Raw genomic sequence first — 14,697 nt, 5'->3', positions numbered from 1 at the left:
TCACGCTGTCGCGGTACGGACAGCGATGGCACAGAACGGAGCAGGGAGCTGTTCGCTAACTTCCACCTAAAAGTAGATGTTGCAGACGCCTCCCGAAGAAATCTTATTCCAACACTTCTAACCACTTCAGGGAGGAAGTTTTTATTGCTGAATACTAAGTGGCATCTTTTTATCCTCCTTAGTCTCATGGGAGAACATTTCTTCCCGTCCATCTTAACCTCTGCTTAAGCCGTACAACTACTGGCATTAAGCAAAGACCATTTCTGTAATACATTTCAACCAGCCAGATATTTCCAAGATGAACAGAAAATGAGCTTTGCTTTGAGCAAAGATCTTTCTAGAGCACCCTACCACACCCCCTCCACGTAGTACACCTCCACAGTCCAGGATGACTTTGGACCCATAATTGTAGTAGTAATCAGTACTCACTTCCCTGGGCACCATATTTTGCTCCTTGGCTTGCAGAAAGATTGCTGCTAGCAAACGTCTATGTTCTCCTGGCTCTCCTGGCACTTCCTGTACTCAGTGAACCCCAGCAAGGCAGATCTGTCAAAGCCAGACATTTCAACCTTACAAAAAAACATACTCAGATCAGATATTTGTACTAGTAACGCTAGACCACTGAGGGCACATCCTGTTTAGACTCACAGCCAAGCTGAAGACTGACAGCTTTTTCCCATCTCTTATTTTCTAGTTAATGCTCAGCAGGACTTTGTTCCTAAGCCTGCACCTGCTGAGGGAATTGCTCTGCTCTTCAACACTGAGCACATATATTCATAAAGAAAACATTTGCTTTGGTACAGCTAGATGCAGAAAAGCTCTGCACTAATATAGGACATGTACTCTGTTTTGTGTTGGAGAGTTCTTTCAAGTTTCCCTGGCTGTCTGGTGAGACATCATGCGGGGGAGGGCAGGGAGTGATTGAACATACCACATTCTTCCTCCAGACTGAAGTGGCAAGGTGAATACTTTTTCATTTAAGGTTATGGGCTGGACAGCATTCATGAATCTCGTGATCCAGTGGAAGCTGTAAGGAAATCTGAAGCAATATTTATTGGTAAGTTTTACTTCTTGCTCCCTGATGAGGGTTTATAATAGGGCACTGGATTAGCCCTGCTCTGCACTGTAGAGACAATGATGAAAAAGTTGGACCTAGCAATTATTAGAAACTGTAGAAAACAGAACTTTAACTTGGAACAGTAAGACCGTAAATTTAGTGGTGAGGATGGAAGTAGGAGAGATTTATTAATAGAACTTTGTTTCCACTAAGTTTCAAATTATTCGTTTGAACAGTACTTCTGTACTAACTAACTTCAGTACCCTGTTCAGTAGTAACAGTACTATAAGCTATATCATGACTTCATGAAGTCTGAGAAGATTCAGGGCTAGTGTGCTCAGACTGAGCGTAGTCCTAATGCCATGCTCCTAGGTATTGGAACTGTGTCTGCTGTCAAATAGCCAGCATTAGTGTTACTCAGGCATGAGTTCATGACCTGCCCAATGACCATTCTTCCAAAACTTCTGTTTTTATTGCTGCTTAAAGCAGGATACCACCCTGAATAGAGCATAGAAATCATGGAGCCTGCCAACTTCGTAAAGCCTTCAATTAAAATTGGTGGTGAAAGCAAGTTAAATAAGCTGGATTCTCTTTCTGCAGGAGGTGGGAACACATTCCGTCTCCTGAAAGCTCTCTACGACAACAGCCTGATACAGGAAATCAGGAAAAGAGTTCTTGAGGTAAAAACTACAGAACTTAGGCCAAATCTGAATGGCAGGATCTCATGCATAAACTTTTGTTCAGAAAAATCCAACTTCCAACTTGACTCTACACCTTTGTTTCTAACATATGTCAAATATTGAGCCATTTCGGGCAACCAGGTGAACTGAAATCTGTAGCCAATTAAAGCTACAGTCATTAGTCATTGAAGCCTGAAAAGACTAAGGTCAGCAAACTCAAAAACAGTTAAAATACCAATGAAGAGCAGTGCATGATTTAATCTATGTCCAAAATTCCTGATTTTCAGCTTGACAGGTCCACTTTATATCTTCTTAATAGATAGAGATGTGTAGAAGTTGCAGGTTGTCTGCTAATAAACCAGTGATAGAGCTGGATCCATACATCTCTTTTAGACAATACCCTGTCAACACTGAAAATGGTGTAATTACCTCAGGTACTTTCTTGTCTTGAAATTGGGAGATATGAGTGACATTGAGTCCTCCTGGTCAGCAGCCCCATTCATGGTCAATCTCATAAGGCACTGAAAAGATATGCCATCCATGGAGAAGAACAGAAGCAAGGTCTTCCCCTACCGATGTGGAACTGCAGACAACTTTAGGCAGATTTATTCAAGCACAGGATGTTTGAAAAGGCCAGCTACCAAGAAGAAAGCTTAGCTAGGCTGTCTGAATATACAGAAATTCAGTGCCTGTTGTGGGCAAAGAAGTCTAGGTAAGAGTTTGGTTATATTAACACCAGTTCTCTCAAGATAGTTTATTTTTACAAATTGTTCAGCATTATCCATATACTTGCATGTTTGTGTGGAATCCTTCCATGTACAGCATAGTCCATAGTCCTGTGCACATAGTGGTAATACCTAAACTAGCACTAACCTGGCTGGCCATGGTACTGATAAGCTGACTGTAATTAGCTCCCGATGGTCTGCTCTCTTCAGAAGCTAGTTAGAAGGTAGTTCAGACTTTTCCTGTAACTGCAGTGTAGACAACTCTTTCTTAATAGCAGAGTCCAGCATATGCACCAACAATCCTGTAAGTTCTCTTGTGATGAGGTCACAGAGTACAGGATATTCAACAGCTAGTTCTCTGACAACTGTGATATATACGAACTATTGCCCACCTAAGAACCTGAATTCTTGTTCTACTTTTCACCTGTAAAGTTAGCAGTGAGATGAGATAGAAGGACTAAGTCTGATCTGATTGCTGAGTCTCTGAGATTGATAGAAGATGCTATAAAATGTAGTTCCTTGTTGTGATACTGCATACTAATCATTGCTTTGTCTTTCAGGATGGGATTCCTTACATGGGTTCCAGCGCAGGAACTAATGTTGCTACCATCAGCATCAATACTACCAATGACATGCCAATTGTTTATCCACCTTCCCTGCAGGCCCTAGGTTTAGTTCCTTTTAATATTAACCCCCACTACCTGGACCCAGATGTTAAAAGCACTCACATGGGTGTAAGTAAAGCATGCCAGAGCTAACACAGTAACTGGGCTGCAGAGGTGTAACAACAGTGAGCATTTGTGAGGCCTTACAAAGCTACAGAACATCTAACAGCTGCTGCCTAGAGCAACTGGAAATGCCATTGAGGCAGTAACGTTTTACTCCTTCCTAAAGCTTTTGAGTGGGAAGAGGAGTTGGGAACCGTATTACTGAGGTGGAAAAAAGCGTTTTTCACAAACCGAATCTTTGAAAGGTCTGAAATACTGTTGCTTCACACCCGGCGTGAAATAGGTGGGGAGAGGGGAAGAGACAGAGGTAATCTTGAAATGTTAAAATGCAAGGCACTGTGTTTCTGCAAAGTCCTGCTGTAGTCTGTCTTGCCTGCTGCTTGAGAAGACCTAACTTAAACATACTTAAGCCTCTTAATGTATCTAAAGGTCTGAAGGAACCATCAGAACAGGGAGATCTTGAGATTGCATGCAGTCTTGTGTAAGAAAACACCTAGGCACTAGTGTATTTGCAGAAAGCACACCCTGTAATGTTCAGTACTAAGCACAGGTACTAGAATAGCTGGAAGAAAACCACTTTAACCATCAAGCACAAAGACTAACATCACTGAATGGAGGAGCTGATTCTGGAATAGCCTGTGGGGAGCTAATTCCTCAGGGAACAGTTTCTGTGGTGTATCGTTTTAACAGCCCAAATACTTCCCTCCTTGTAATCAAAATTTCTTCTTCATAGTTAGAGGAAGTATGAGAACTAGGGGACAACAAAGAGATGGAAGATAGATCAGGGTGTGCTGGCATTTACACAAAGTTGTATGTACTCATTTAATCAATTTGTCACTAGAGAAGCAGGCAATCTTTTCCCTATAAATAACTTCTGTTTCTCCCAGAGGAGGCTGGAAGCTCTGTGCTATACCAAGTCCCTGCTGTGTTCCTGTGTTTCCTTACCAACAAATCCTTCTGGTTTGATTTCTTTAACTACTGTTGCTCAGTTCAGCAGCAGACCCTCAGGAAACATGGCAGAGCTGTTCACAGAGGAAATTCTTCAGTGTAATACCTACTTGAGGACAAAAAAGCAGATATTTAAATCAGTGGAAACCCATGGTTCACTGCCTTCTTTCATGAGGGTGGGATCTCAGGCATTTGCTTCCACCACCTTCCTCCATGCTCATGTTCTGATGGTGAGCACATACAGCATTTAGAGAAAAAAAAAAAGAGGCTTTTCAAGTTTAGGATCGTGTGAGTACTCTGATACATCTGCAGCAATTCCTGCAGTGATGAAGTCAATCCTGCCACTCCATTCTGCTTGAAGGCGAGTGTCTGCTTTGTTTAATGTTATGAATTTGGCTGGTGTCATGCTGCTTGGATAGCTCCAAGTTCTACCTTACTGCCTGGGCAGCTAATTCTACACTCACTATTGCAGGAGACAAGAGAGGAAAGAATTCGCCAATACCATGAAGAACCAGACACCCCTCCAGTTCTGGTAAGTAGTAGCTCCCAGTCAGGAAGGTCAGGGCTGCAGAATGGTAAACATTTTAAATGCATTCTTGCTAGCTTTCAGTGTGGGTTTCCTTGCCTGACAGACACCATGGAAGGCTAGTTATAGTCTTGCCAAGAGCTTCAACCTTGGATTTTACTCAGCTGCAGAAAATGGGTTCTGTCTATTAGCTGTCTGGAGTCCCATTGCAAAACACTATGTTTTGGTCAGGCTGGTCTGATCTTTCCAATCACTGGCCTCCAGTCACACGTATGTTTGGGGTGATGTGCCTGCAGATGGTAAGATACCTCCCCTTAATCTTTTTGCAGATATTCTTAACTTTACATTTTGTTTTAATGTCTTTAGGTTTCCAAATTTGCATATTCAGTAGTATGTTCATAATTACAGTATGTGTATCTAGGAAAGTGGGACCTCCAAGGTTTCTGTCCCTGTGCTCGACCTTGGAGTATAGTTTGTGCTCTAACAAACTCAGCTGACTGTTGCTTGGCCCAAACTGGATCTAAGAACAGTGGTAGCAGAAGTAATTGTGGAAAAAGCACACTTTCCTCATCTCCTTAATGGTTTCTCCTTTAGAAGTGAAAAATAAATAAGAAAACTATCTTGTACAGCAAGATTACTCACCTAATTTTGTCTTGGCGCCTTTGTTAGAAATAGGTGAGCGAGAAAGTCTTGTCTGTAGTCATGGTAAGCTGCACTAAGACTGGTCTGCAAGTGACAAGCATTCTAGCCTTTCAGACAGCTTGAAAATAATGTTAAATGTTTCCACTTACATTAGGGTTTGCGGGAAGGTGCAATGCTGCTAGTGGAAGGAGACAAAGCCACCTTGCAAGGAGTGACAGGAGCACGTCTGTTTTTGAGGTAAATACTTCATCTGAATTTATATCCTTCAGACGGAAAGATTTTTATTAGACTCCTGGCACATGCTGCCTGTCCCCCACATCAAAAGTTAATTAATCCCTTGCTTTCATTCCTCTTTGGGGAAAACGCGAGTATTGCTTTATGCTCCAACGGACTAGGCAGTATGCCAGCATTCCAGAGAATGTCTAACTTACCCAAGTGCGTGCTTATGGCACTACATCCATTGATGCTTATGTTTCCGAAATACAGTTACCATTCACTGAGAGAGCCCCAGTAGTCAGCTCTGTTACTGAAGGCCAGGGGAATGTCAGTTTGGCCCTAATGCACTGAACTCAAGAAACACGAACTCATGCCTTTAGTCATATGAACGTTACTAAGAAATCTCATATGTGTGTCCCAGGATGCAGGCAAGGAAGGGAGTCAAAATTCTGCTGGTTATGAATAAAGATGCCTTGTTCTATCCCTAGTAACAGATGGAAGCACAGTAGTCCTAGCTCCTGTTAAAGCTCACAGCATGGTTTGTCTTATTTACAGGGGGAAGAAACCAACTGAACATGAGCCTGGAACAGATTTCAGTTTCCTCCTGATTGACAGTAATCTCCAGAATCTGTAGCCTTCCATATTCTGCAGCAAAAGTCACTATATGGGAAGACAGTGAGGAGGAAGGAAAGAGATGCTTCTAATCCCAGGGTGGGTAGAGAAACTGATCTTTATAAATAAACATGCATTAGTGGGCTCTTTTTGACACTGTAATTCATGTCTCAGACATCTCTCCTTCCCAGCAAAACCACAATGTTAATTGGAATACTTGAGTAATTAGTCTGAAAGGGTCTGTACTTTCATTCTTTCCCCCACCAAAAAAAAGTTACTTTAACACAATTAACAAGACACCAAGTCAGCTGTTCCCGCTGTCTAGATTTACCTGCTAAATTGAAAGAATTGTTCATTTAATGTACACTCCCACAGTCAGTTTAATTTCTGCACTGTTAATAAAGGAAGAAGTTATGCGTTCAATTACTTTTATTTGCTTCAGACTCATGTTAAATATACACAATGCTAATTATGTACAAAAGTGTGCACGTTAAAAATTGTCAGGTTACAAACTTGCATATCCTAGAAAAGTGCAAAGTTTTAAAACATCTTCCACCATGCTGTACAGAAAAAAAAAAAATCCATCATTAGCCAATATACACACTCTTAAAACATACTGATCAAAACAAAGTAAGACATACAGTATACTCTTAAAGCACCCAGAAGGGAAAAAGATATTGCACAGAGGACTGACAGCAAGTTCATTACAGTGCCTGAAGGCTCAATTTTCAAAGTAGGTGTTTCCAACACTCCTCAGACCTAACATTTAATTCTTAAAGGCATTTTTTGGCATTTAAAAATCCATTTGTAATCAAATAATTGCACAATATGTAAGAATTACCAGAAGATATGGTTTACAGTTGCTGTAAGGCCTTTGTTTCCACTCCCCCTCATATTAGCTTTAGTAAAAATTCATGAAGCAAACTGAGCAGCATCACAGCTTCAATCAAAGGGAGGTAAATCTTAAAGTACCATGTCTCTAACTTTCAATTAGGCTGCTCCTGCATAGCAAAGGGTTGAATCAGAACACTTACCACAAATTTTCCTGATTTTTTTTTTCCTCATGACTTTAAGCAACAGCTCACACCTACATATGACTAAAACAGTACTGTCAGGTGCAAGACTAAGTTTATTTTAAAAAGTTACTTCAAGGCAAAAAATACGGCTCCCTCAAGAGGAAAAAACTGACTAGATAGGAAGCTAAATAAACAAGTGCCTCTAAGTTCAGTTAGATCTATGATATATATGGCTGGATGTTATATATATCAATCTCAAAACACTTCAGCAGCTTTAAACCATAATCTATACTGACAATTACGCTTCTGGGACTGAAGACATGTTATCAGATTGTCTGTACTGAGTATAATCACAGACCTAAGCTCTGGAAATACTTTCCAAATTTCCCAAGTTTAGTAGATGAAAACAGAACGAACACACAACTGGAAGAACTGTCTCCTGAAGAAAACAAGTGAAACACATATTTTATCTGGGCCATTTGGGTAAATGTTAACTGAAACAAAGACACATCAGTTTCCTTCCACAGATGTGCAGCACCTCAAGCTGTGCAGAGCACGCTGTGCTGCCACTCAGAGGCATTTCTGCATTCAGCATCTGATGACTATAATAGTGAAGAAGGGGACGGTAGTATTTCACCTTCTTTTTTTTGTAATTGTAGTGGCTTTTCAGAACCCTTGCTTCCTTTAAAAGTATGTGCTAACAAGGGCAATTAGTAATAAGGAGAATTTGACTCCTTGGGATGGAAGGAAAGACATCTTCCAAACACTTCAGTTGAGTCTAACATTGGTATACAACAAACCCACATAACTGTAAGCTTTCGTGACATACTACTAGACTGTATGAGAGCAAACTACTACTCTCCCCAAAAGGAGACTACTAAGAAGTGTCATGTTTACATCTGAAACCGACATAGCTTTTAAACCAAAAAGCATGAAAAGCCTCTTCTAGAAAGCACTGAAGCACATGCTTGAATTTCCACACAATTAAAAATAAAACTCTATGTAGTGCTTTCATCTAACAGTATTTATTAGATCAGGGCTTAGGTTCACATTAGGGTATGCACTTATATATCCCTTTTTTAAAAAAAGTTCTTTGAAAGAAAAAAACACCACCATATTCACAGCACCTAGCCAGCAAGGTGCCTTTAACAGTGGTAGAGGAATGCCTTCAGGTGACAATACAGTGCAAATGCCTACAGACTTTCAATGTATGAGCAGGAGGCGGCTGACACCTCCTCTACTTCCCTCCCAATCTCTAAAGCTCCCTATCACACCATAATCCATATGTAGATACACATTTTCAACTAAATATGCATACACAGTAAGAGCTTTGTGAAGCATTTGGTTGCTGTATGTATATTTTCAAATTATTTTGTTAACTGATGTCACGAAAGACTTGCAGAGGAAAACAGGGTGGAGGGAGACACGGTCTAGGGAAGTGAGGTATACAGCTGACTAAGGCAAGAGTTAAAAGACCTACCTAATTATTGCGCATTACAAACAAATTTTATCATTCCTGCAGGATGATTTTAAAGCAGACTGATGTAGGACTGTTACCAGTCCTACAGAATTTTTACAGTGTAGAAACTTAGTTCTTTACACTTCATTTAAAGGACATGGAAATACAACTTTGAAGAGGATCCTTATAAAGCAGCCAATTGATTAGACTATTTGAAGCCTGTAAAGACTTTGTGAATAATAATCATGATCTACAATATACCGGGGGAAAAAGCTTGTTTAGATCAATACTGCAGATTAGTAAAGCAATTGTAATGGCAGGGTGCAGGGAGAGGCTTGGTTTTGGACAGGGTTGTTTTTGTTCTTTTAAAATCAAACAGGATTCCTAAAACCTAATTTCCATAATGTGTATTAACCATCAGGAGCAGTGCAGTCTAAGACTGGGATTATTGTTTTGTAGTGGTATTGGTAAGATACATGGATGATAGAAGACATGGTTTCTACATAACCTATGAGCAAGTATTAGATATCAACTATATTAACATAGAATAATTTGCACTGTCAGATGCTAACTTGAAGAGCAAACATTTCACTTTCTAAATGCTCGTATGGTACAAAAACTGCACAGACTAGATGACATTCTTCACTATAGATACAAAGACAACTAAAAATACTATCAAGAACTATAAACAAATTGATAAAGAGAAATCCAATAAACATTTTACTTGAAATAAAGGAGAGATGTCTTCTAAATATCATCCTTTGGTATGCAAGTTCAAAACTGCTACAGAGAAGTTACTCTATACTGTAATTATTTGATCTCATTTATATACAGGTATGAAAAGAGAGTCAGTTTTCAGTTTGTTTTAGATATATATATTTACACTCCTACTTAGCTTCAAAGATAAGTGTATCTTAAGCTTTAATAAATATCACTAGGATTGTTCCAAAAACTAAAAGAAGACGCTACCAAGAAGATCTTGGCAAATGTAGTGCTATAAAACAACTGTTGCTTAAGACTGAATTCCTAATCAGGAATTCTCTTATCTCAGAGCTTTATTTTTTACACTTAAATAAATCTTAGGTCAAAACCAAAGGAGAATCTTACTTCACCAGTACTATGTGAAAACTAAAATGTGATCCTAAGCTTAAGAAAATCAAAGGATTATGAAAGACAGTTCACTAATTTCCAGTGCACTGCATAACAGACTGCAATTTAACCAACCTAAACAGCTGATCAGAAAAATTATTTTCTCCTTTTAAAAAGACTTACACAAATAAGTTAAAAATCGAAAGAAACAACATACCTGCTAGTGCTCACACTTAGACCTGTATCTTTTATTTAACGCTGGGTTTAGATAAAGGCAAACTGCAGATCTTAAAATCTATAGGGATCTTTCCAGAGGGCAAGAATGCTAGGTTTGTGATGATGTATACTTCTCATCCTCAAGGGCCAGATAAAAGATCAAAAGGCAACAGATGTTGCCATTCTGCGTAGAGCATGAAGCAGCTCAGAGCTCACCTATCCTCCTCCTCATTCTGCTGCTGCTGCTGCTTTGTACTGAGCACCAACTAGCCTCAAGTTTGAAAGCCCAAGAATTGTTCACATTTAAACCTGTCTTGGATATTTGTAAAGATCACATAATGCTTGTGATGCACTGAAATATGGTATCCAAATGTCAAAGCTCTTCACCATAAACTATTTCATCCCCAATTACTACAATTACATTATATTTTACTTAAACTGCCACAGTATATTCTGTATTCTTTAATATTAAACTAATGAAAACATTAATTCAGCTGTTGTGTTAACATACGTAACATACAGTAGGATGTTTTCAAACCCTTACGGGAACCCCTCCATGCAAGTGACAAGAAGAAAACTATGCTCTCACCAAACCCTACAAACAAACTATCTCCTCAGTTTTCCCACTTGATTCTGCTAGCTCCAAACATCACAATTTCCTGCCCCCTTTCCCTGCAAGTAAATACTTATTCTCATATATGCATTTAAACAGAATATATATGCATACATATAAAAACATCAACTCAGTGCCCCAAATGAGTTCTTTTTTCAACCTCCCATAACACAGAAAAATCTCATATTCTGAGCTGAAATTCTTCAAAAACACTCTTGAAAGAGCTTCCCTGAAATCCCTTCATGAAATCATAATGGACAAACATACTTCACATTCTCATACACACACTTAATACTTCCAGAGTAACCTCAGTATTCTTACTGGATAAGTAATTAATTAAAAATAGTATTATTCTCTTCTCTATAGCTTATTTGAAAATATGGGATATATGGGGGTTCTATACGTACACGGAGTTTTTAAAATAAAACACACTTACTGCTCTGCTTTTGGGTATTTAATGCTCTTTTGGCAAGTGACTCAGGGAAATAGTTCTTATTTTCTCCTAACTTCCCAGACGATCCAGTCTGTCACAGTGATTAGTCAGAATATTGCAACTATGCATAGACCCACTTGTTCACTAGTCTGATTTATTATTTAATTTACAAAAGTTAAGAAAGAGCAACATGGCTTTACACAGTACACTAATGAGTCATTAAGAAGGACTTTTCTTTTCCAGTAAAGAAATTGAGGAGGAGAAAACAGTTTTAACAAGACTAACAGATCTTGCAAAGATTATCCTTTTGTGGCCTAAGGAGGTATTACTATTTCCACAAACTTAATAAATATTGTGCTAAAAGTTACTGAAATGAGATTATACATTATGGAGTTCCTCAGGTAGTTCAACAGCTCCTCAGCCACAGGGAATATCTGATAACATTTATAGGAAATAGAACACACATATATTTCCATAAATAAATAAAAATAACAGGAAAAGTAATGGTAGAGGGAAGAAAGGGGTAGCCAAAAGGGAACGTACTAGGTAATGATCACTTACAGCTCTGCCTTACATCTATACTCGCCTCACCCCATGGTATTTTCCCCTTTTAATAGACATACATACATGTATATACACATATATACACAAACATACACACATGCACACATACCTTCACATGCCAATCCAAAAATCTGTGTTTTTTCCCCTCAGCACCAGGCTTTTCTAACAGTATGGGGTTTATCATTGAAACCATTAACATTATAAAAATTTTAGAACTATAGGAAAACACACACCCTTCTATCATCACATAGCGCTAAAACAAAGAAATTCAGTAATGGCTTCTCCAAAATACAGCATACAATCCAAAACTATTTTGTCAATATAGCACAGGTAAGGTTCTGATATTTTCTCTTCCCAGGTCTTAAACACATTTTGAAAATCGATACGTTATCTGTTTCCCTGCTTGTTTTTACAGAAGAGATTAATATGGCTAACAACTGGTTTGGTGAACACCAAGACAAGAAACAAACAGGTGCCATTTAATCAAATTGCATTGCAATGTTCTTTAAAGCATTTTGCAGTGGAAATTTACCTTTTGTTTGTAGGTGTCACCTTACTAATGAAGCAGATTGACCTTTGACCAATATAGACACTGATTCTTCCTCCGTATTTCTTCCAGATATTAAATATATTATGGGATTTCTTGGTGTGTGTCTTGGTCTACTTAACAATATAAATAATTTTCAGCAGCATCTCCTACATCCTTCAGCTTCTTCACCGCCTTCAATGACTTTGAAGTTATTCACATCTGTACTTTAAACAATTTCTGATAATCAAGTAGTGCAACACAGATGTTCCTTGCAGAACAGCCTAAGACTGGAACTACACAAGACAAGATAGCAATAGCCATTTACAGGAACAAATTGCAACAGTTGTTCATCAGGCTAAAAAAAACATATTGAAATGGTCATAACTGTCAGCTATCCCAATTTTGAATCTGATCACTGCAACTGCCAGAATTTTAATTTCTTGCTGGGGAATTACATTGCTGTCAAAGCAAAGCCAAATATCATCTTTGTGATCAAGGAGCATCTGGCCCTATTCAGCTTTAAATCAAAAGCTACTTATCTTAGATTTAATTAGCAAGCTTGGGTTTGGGGTTTTTGGAGGTTTGGATTTTGTTGTTTTGCTGTTGGTTTTGGGTTTTTTTTCTGAAACACTATTTAGCAGCTATTTAGAAAGGGAGTCTGCTGTGAAAAAGAATTTTAAGGAAAACATGCAAGCAAGCTAACTTGCATGAGTACATATAAGTACCTCTAGCATAGGGTCATCTTCAACAGACTCAGGAATCAAGCCCCTGAAAGCTGAGATAAACCTTTAAAGTGACCAAAAGATTAAACATGTTTCTGGAATCCATGGGAGAAGGTAGAAGCAGCAATCACTTGGAATCCTGAGTGTTATATTCAGTCTCTCCTGACGAAATCTGGCTGAGCCGTTTGCTTGATCCCCACAGCTTTCGGGAAAGCTGACCTGAGCGCATCTGTTTAAAAGTAATTCAGAGAAACAAAAGGAGGGGGAAGGGATAAGGTGGATAAATTAAAAAGGAATTCAGACACTGATACCGGTGAAATGCAGACACTACAATGCACTGCATAAACAAAATTACACCAACAGAAATTATTTGGAAAAAAAAAAAAAAAAAAAAAAAAAAAAAAAAAAAAAAAAAAAAAAAACCAAAAACAAACCAAAAGTTACACTTAGGTATGAATCTTGGGACTGACAAAGAACAATAAGACAAAACACTAATCATGGTCTTCTCTGATTTTGAATAGTTAAAGGGATATTGCCAATTAATGTGTACTTCATATGTAACCTACTTCAACAGCTTAGAAACAGTGTTTAGATTGCTATTTTGATAGGAAGGAAAAAAAGAGGTGAATGTCAAGCAAAAATGAAACAAGGTATAAGAAAGGACATTTTATTTTAAGAGATTTCAAACAGGAATTGCTAGAAGTGAAAAGGAAAAGATAACCAAAATGCAGGGCAGTGATGGCAGAATGAAGGAAAGAGAGAAAGGTTATCTCCTGGTGTCAAATTTATACAGGCTTCCAAAGATTCTGGGTAAAGTGCTCAGAGTAAAATTTAAACCAGAAAAAATCCATACTGAATATTCCATACGTAAAGACAAATAACAAGCAACCAGAAGCCATATTAAATCCAGCATCTGGTAGGTCTGCAATCTGACAAGACTTTGTAAGAAACTGTTTTAATTTAACCCTTAAGTACAAGGCTTACGATTGGCCAGTAGTGATCAGCCTGGCAGCTGATTAGGTTATGAAATCCCTTGCAGTTTAATAAACAAGATGCATGCCTTAACAGCACAAGTTTGAGAACAGCTCCCAGCAGTTAGGACTACAAATTGAGCATGCTTAAGAACTGTATCATCGCAGCTGTAGTGTTCTAGAAAAGGCAGTGCTGACAGGGATTAACACTAACAGGTGACAATCCCCCAAACTTCTGCAACATCCCAAACAGTTAAGTAGTGGTTTAAAAGTACAAACACATTTATGCAACTTCACTTCATATTGGATACTGTCAATGCAGAAACACTAAAGGCCAATCTTAATACCAAGCAGCATTTCACTTTACGCACGATAAAGAAGGTTGGTTTCTTCCTTTACCCTAAAGATCAGTATCACCACCAAAAGCCAGAACTACACCACTGTCTTCTGTATAAAGATTAAATTCTATTAATTCATATATTCCTTCCAAACTACAAGTAAATCAATCAACAAATAAGTACACCACATACAGACACTTTTCAAATATATTGATTGATGCCATTATAGAAAACTAGAAAATCTGGGACATAATGTTGTTCCTTATATGTTTGTGCTTTTTTTAAAAAAGACTATATACATGGATATTAAGCTTGCAGATCATCTAATTATAAACAGAAAATCCTTAAAAAAAAAAGTCATTGGAAAGCCTCTACATTCATAAAAGGAATCCAGTCTTTGAAGCAACACTTTCTCCACAGTTAGAAAAATAGATGTGATTAAGAACTGAAAAACAACAAAAAAAAGCACCTTCAAGTCTAATGATACCAATAAATTTCAGCCTACAAAAGATCTTTTCTATGGAACAGGAAGCTTAGAAATCACAATGACTTCAAAACTGCTGTTACAAATACACGTTTAACCACATCATATGCATCTCTCTATATTCAGCAG

At 38.3% G+C, this 14,697-nt stretch overlaps 2 protein-coding genes across 2 annotated transcripts in view; one reads left to right on the top strand and one right to left on the bottom strand.

Moving 5' to 3' along the window:
* Positions 1–982: 982 nt before the first annotated feature.
* Positions 983–6,267, top strand: LOC104501033 (alpha-aspartyl dipeptidase-like; the record flags this gene model as incomplete). The annotated part of the gene is made up of 6 exons (XM_010144767.1): positions 983–1,057; positions 1,658–1,737; positions 3,023–3,196; positions 4,611–4,670; positions 5,461–5,543; positions 6,078–6,267. Coding segments are annotated over 6 exons (551 nt in total), but the record flags the coding sequence as incomplete, so codon positions are not given.
* A 6,635-nt stretch (positions 6,268–12,902) lies between these two features.
* Positions 12,903–14,697, bottom strand: part of NBEAL1 (neurobeachin-like 1) — a gene marked incomplete at its 5' end in the record, with an annotated part of 57,499 nt that continues 55,704 nt past the window's right edge. The window contains one exon of the mRNA XM_010144766.1: positions 12,903–13,004. Coding sequence (XP_010143068.1) covers positions 12,903–13,004 — 102 coding nt within the window. The remainder of the gene's footprint in view (positions 13,005–14,697) is intronic.

The sequence above is a fragment of the Buceros rhinoceros genome, unplaced genomic scaffold (assembly GCF_000710305.1).
Source record: "Buceros rhinoceros silvestris isolate BGI_N320 unplaced genomic scaffold, ASM71030v1 scaffold31141, whole genome shotgun sequence".
Classification (NCBI taxonomy): Eukaryota; Metazoa; Chordata; class Aves; order Bucerotiformes; family Bucerotidae; genus Buceros; species Buceros rhinoceros.
The sequence above is the reverse complement of the archived record's forward strand: the minus strand, read 5'-3'. Positions and strand labels throughout refer to the sequence as shown.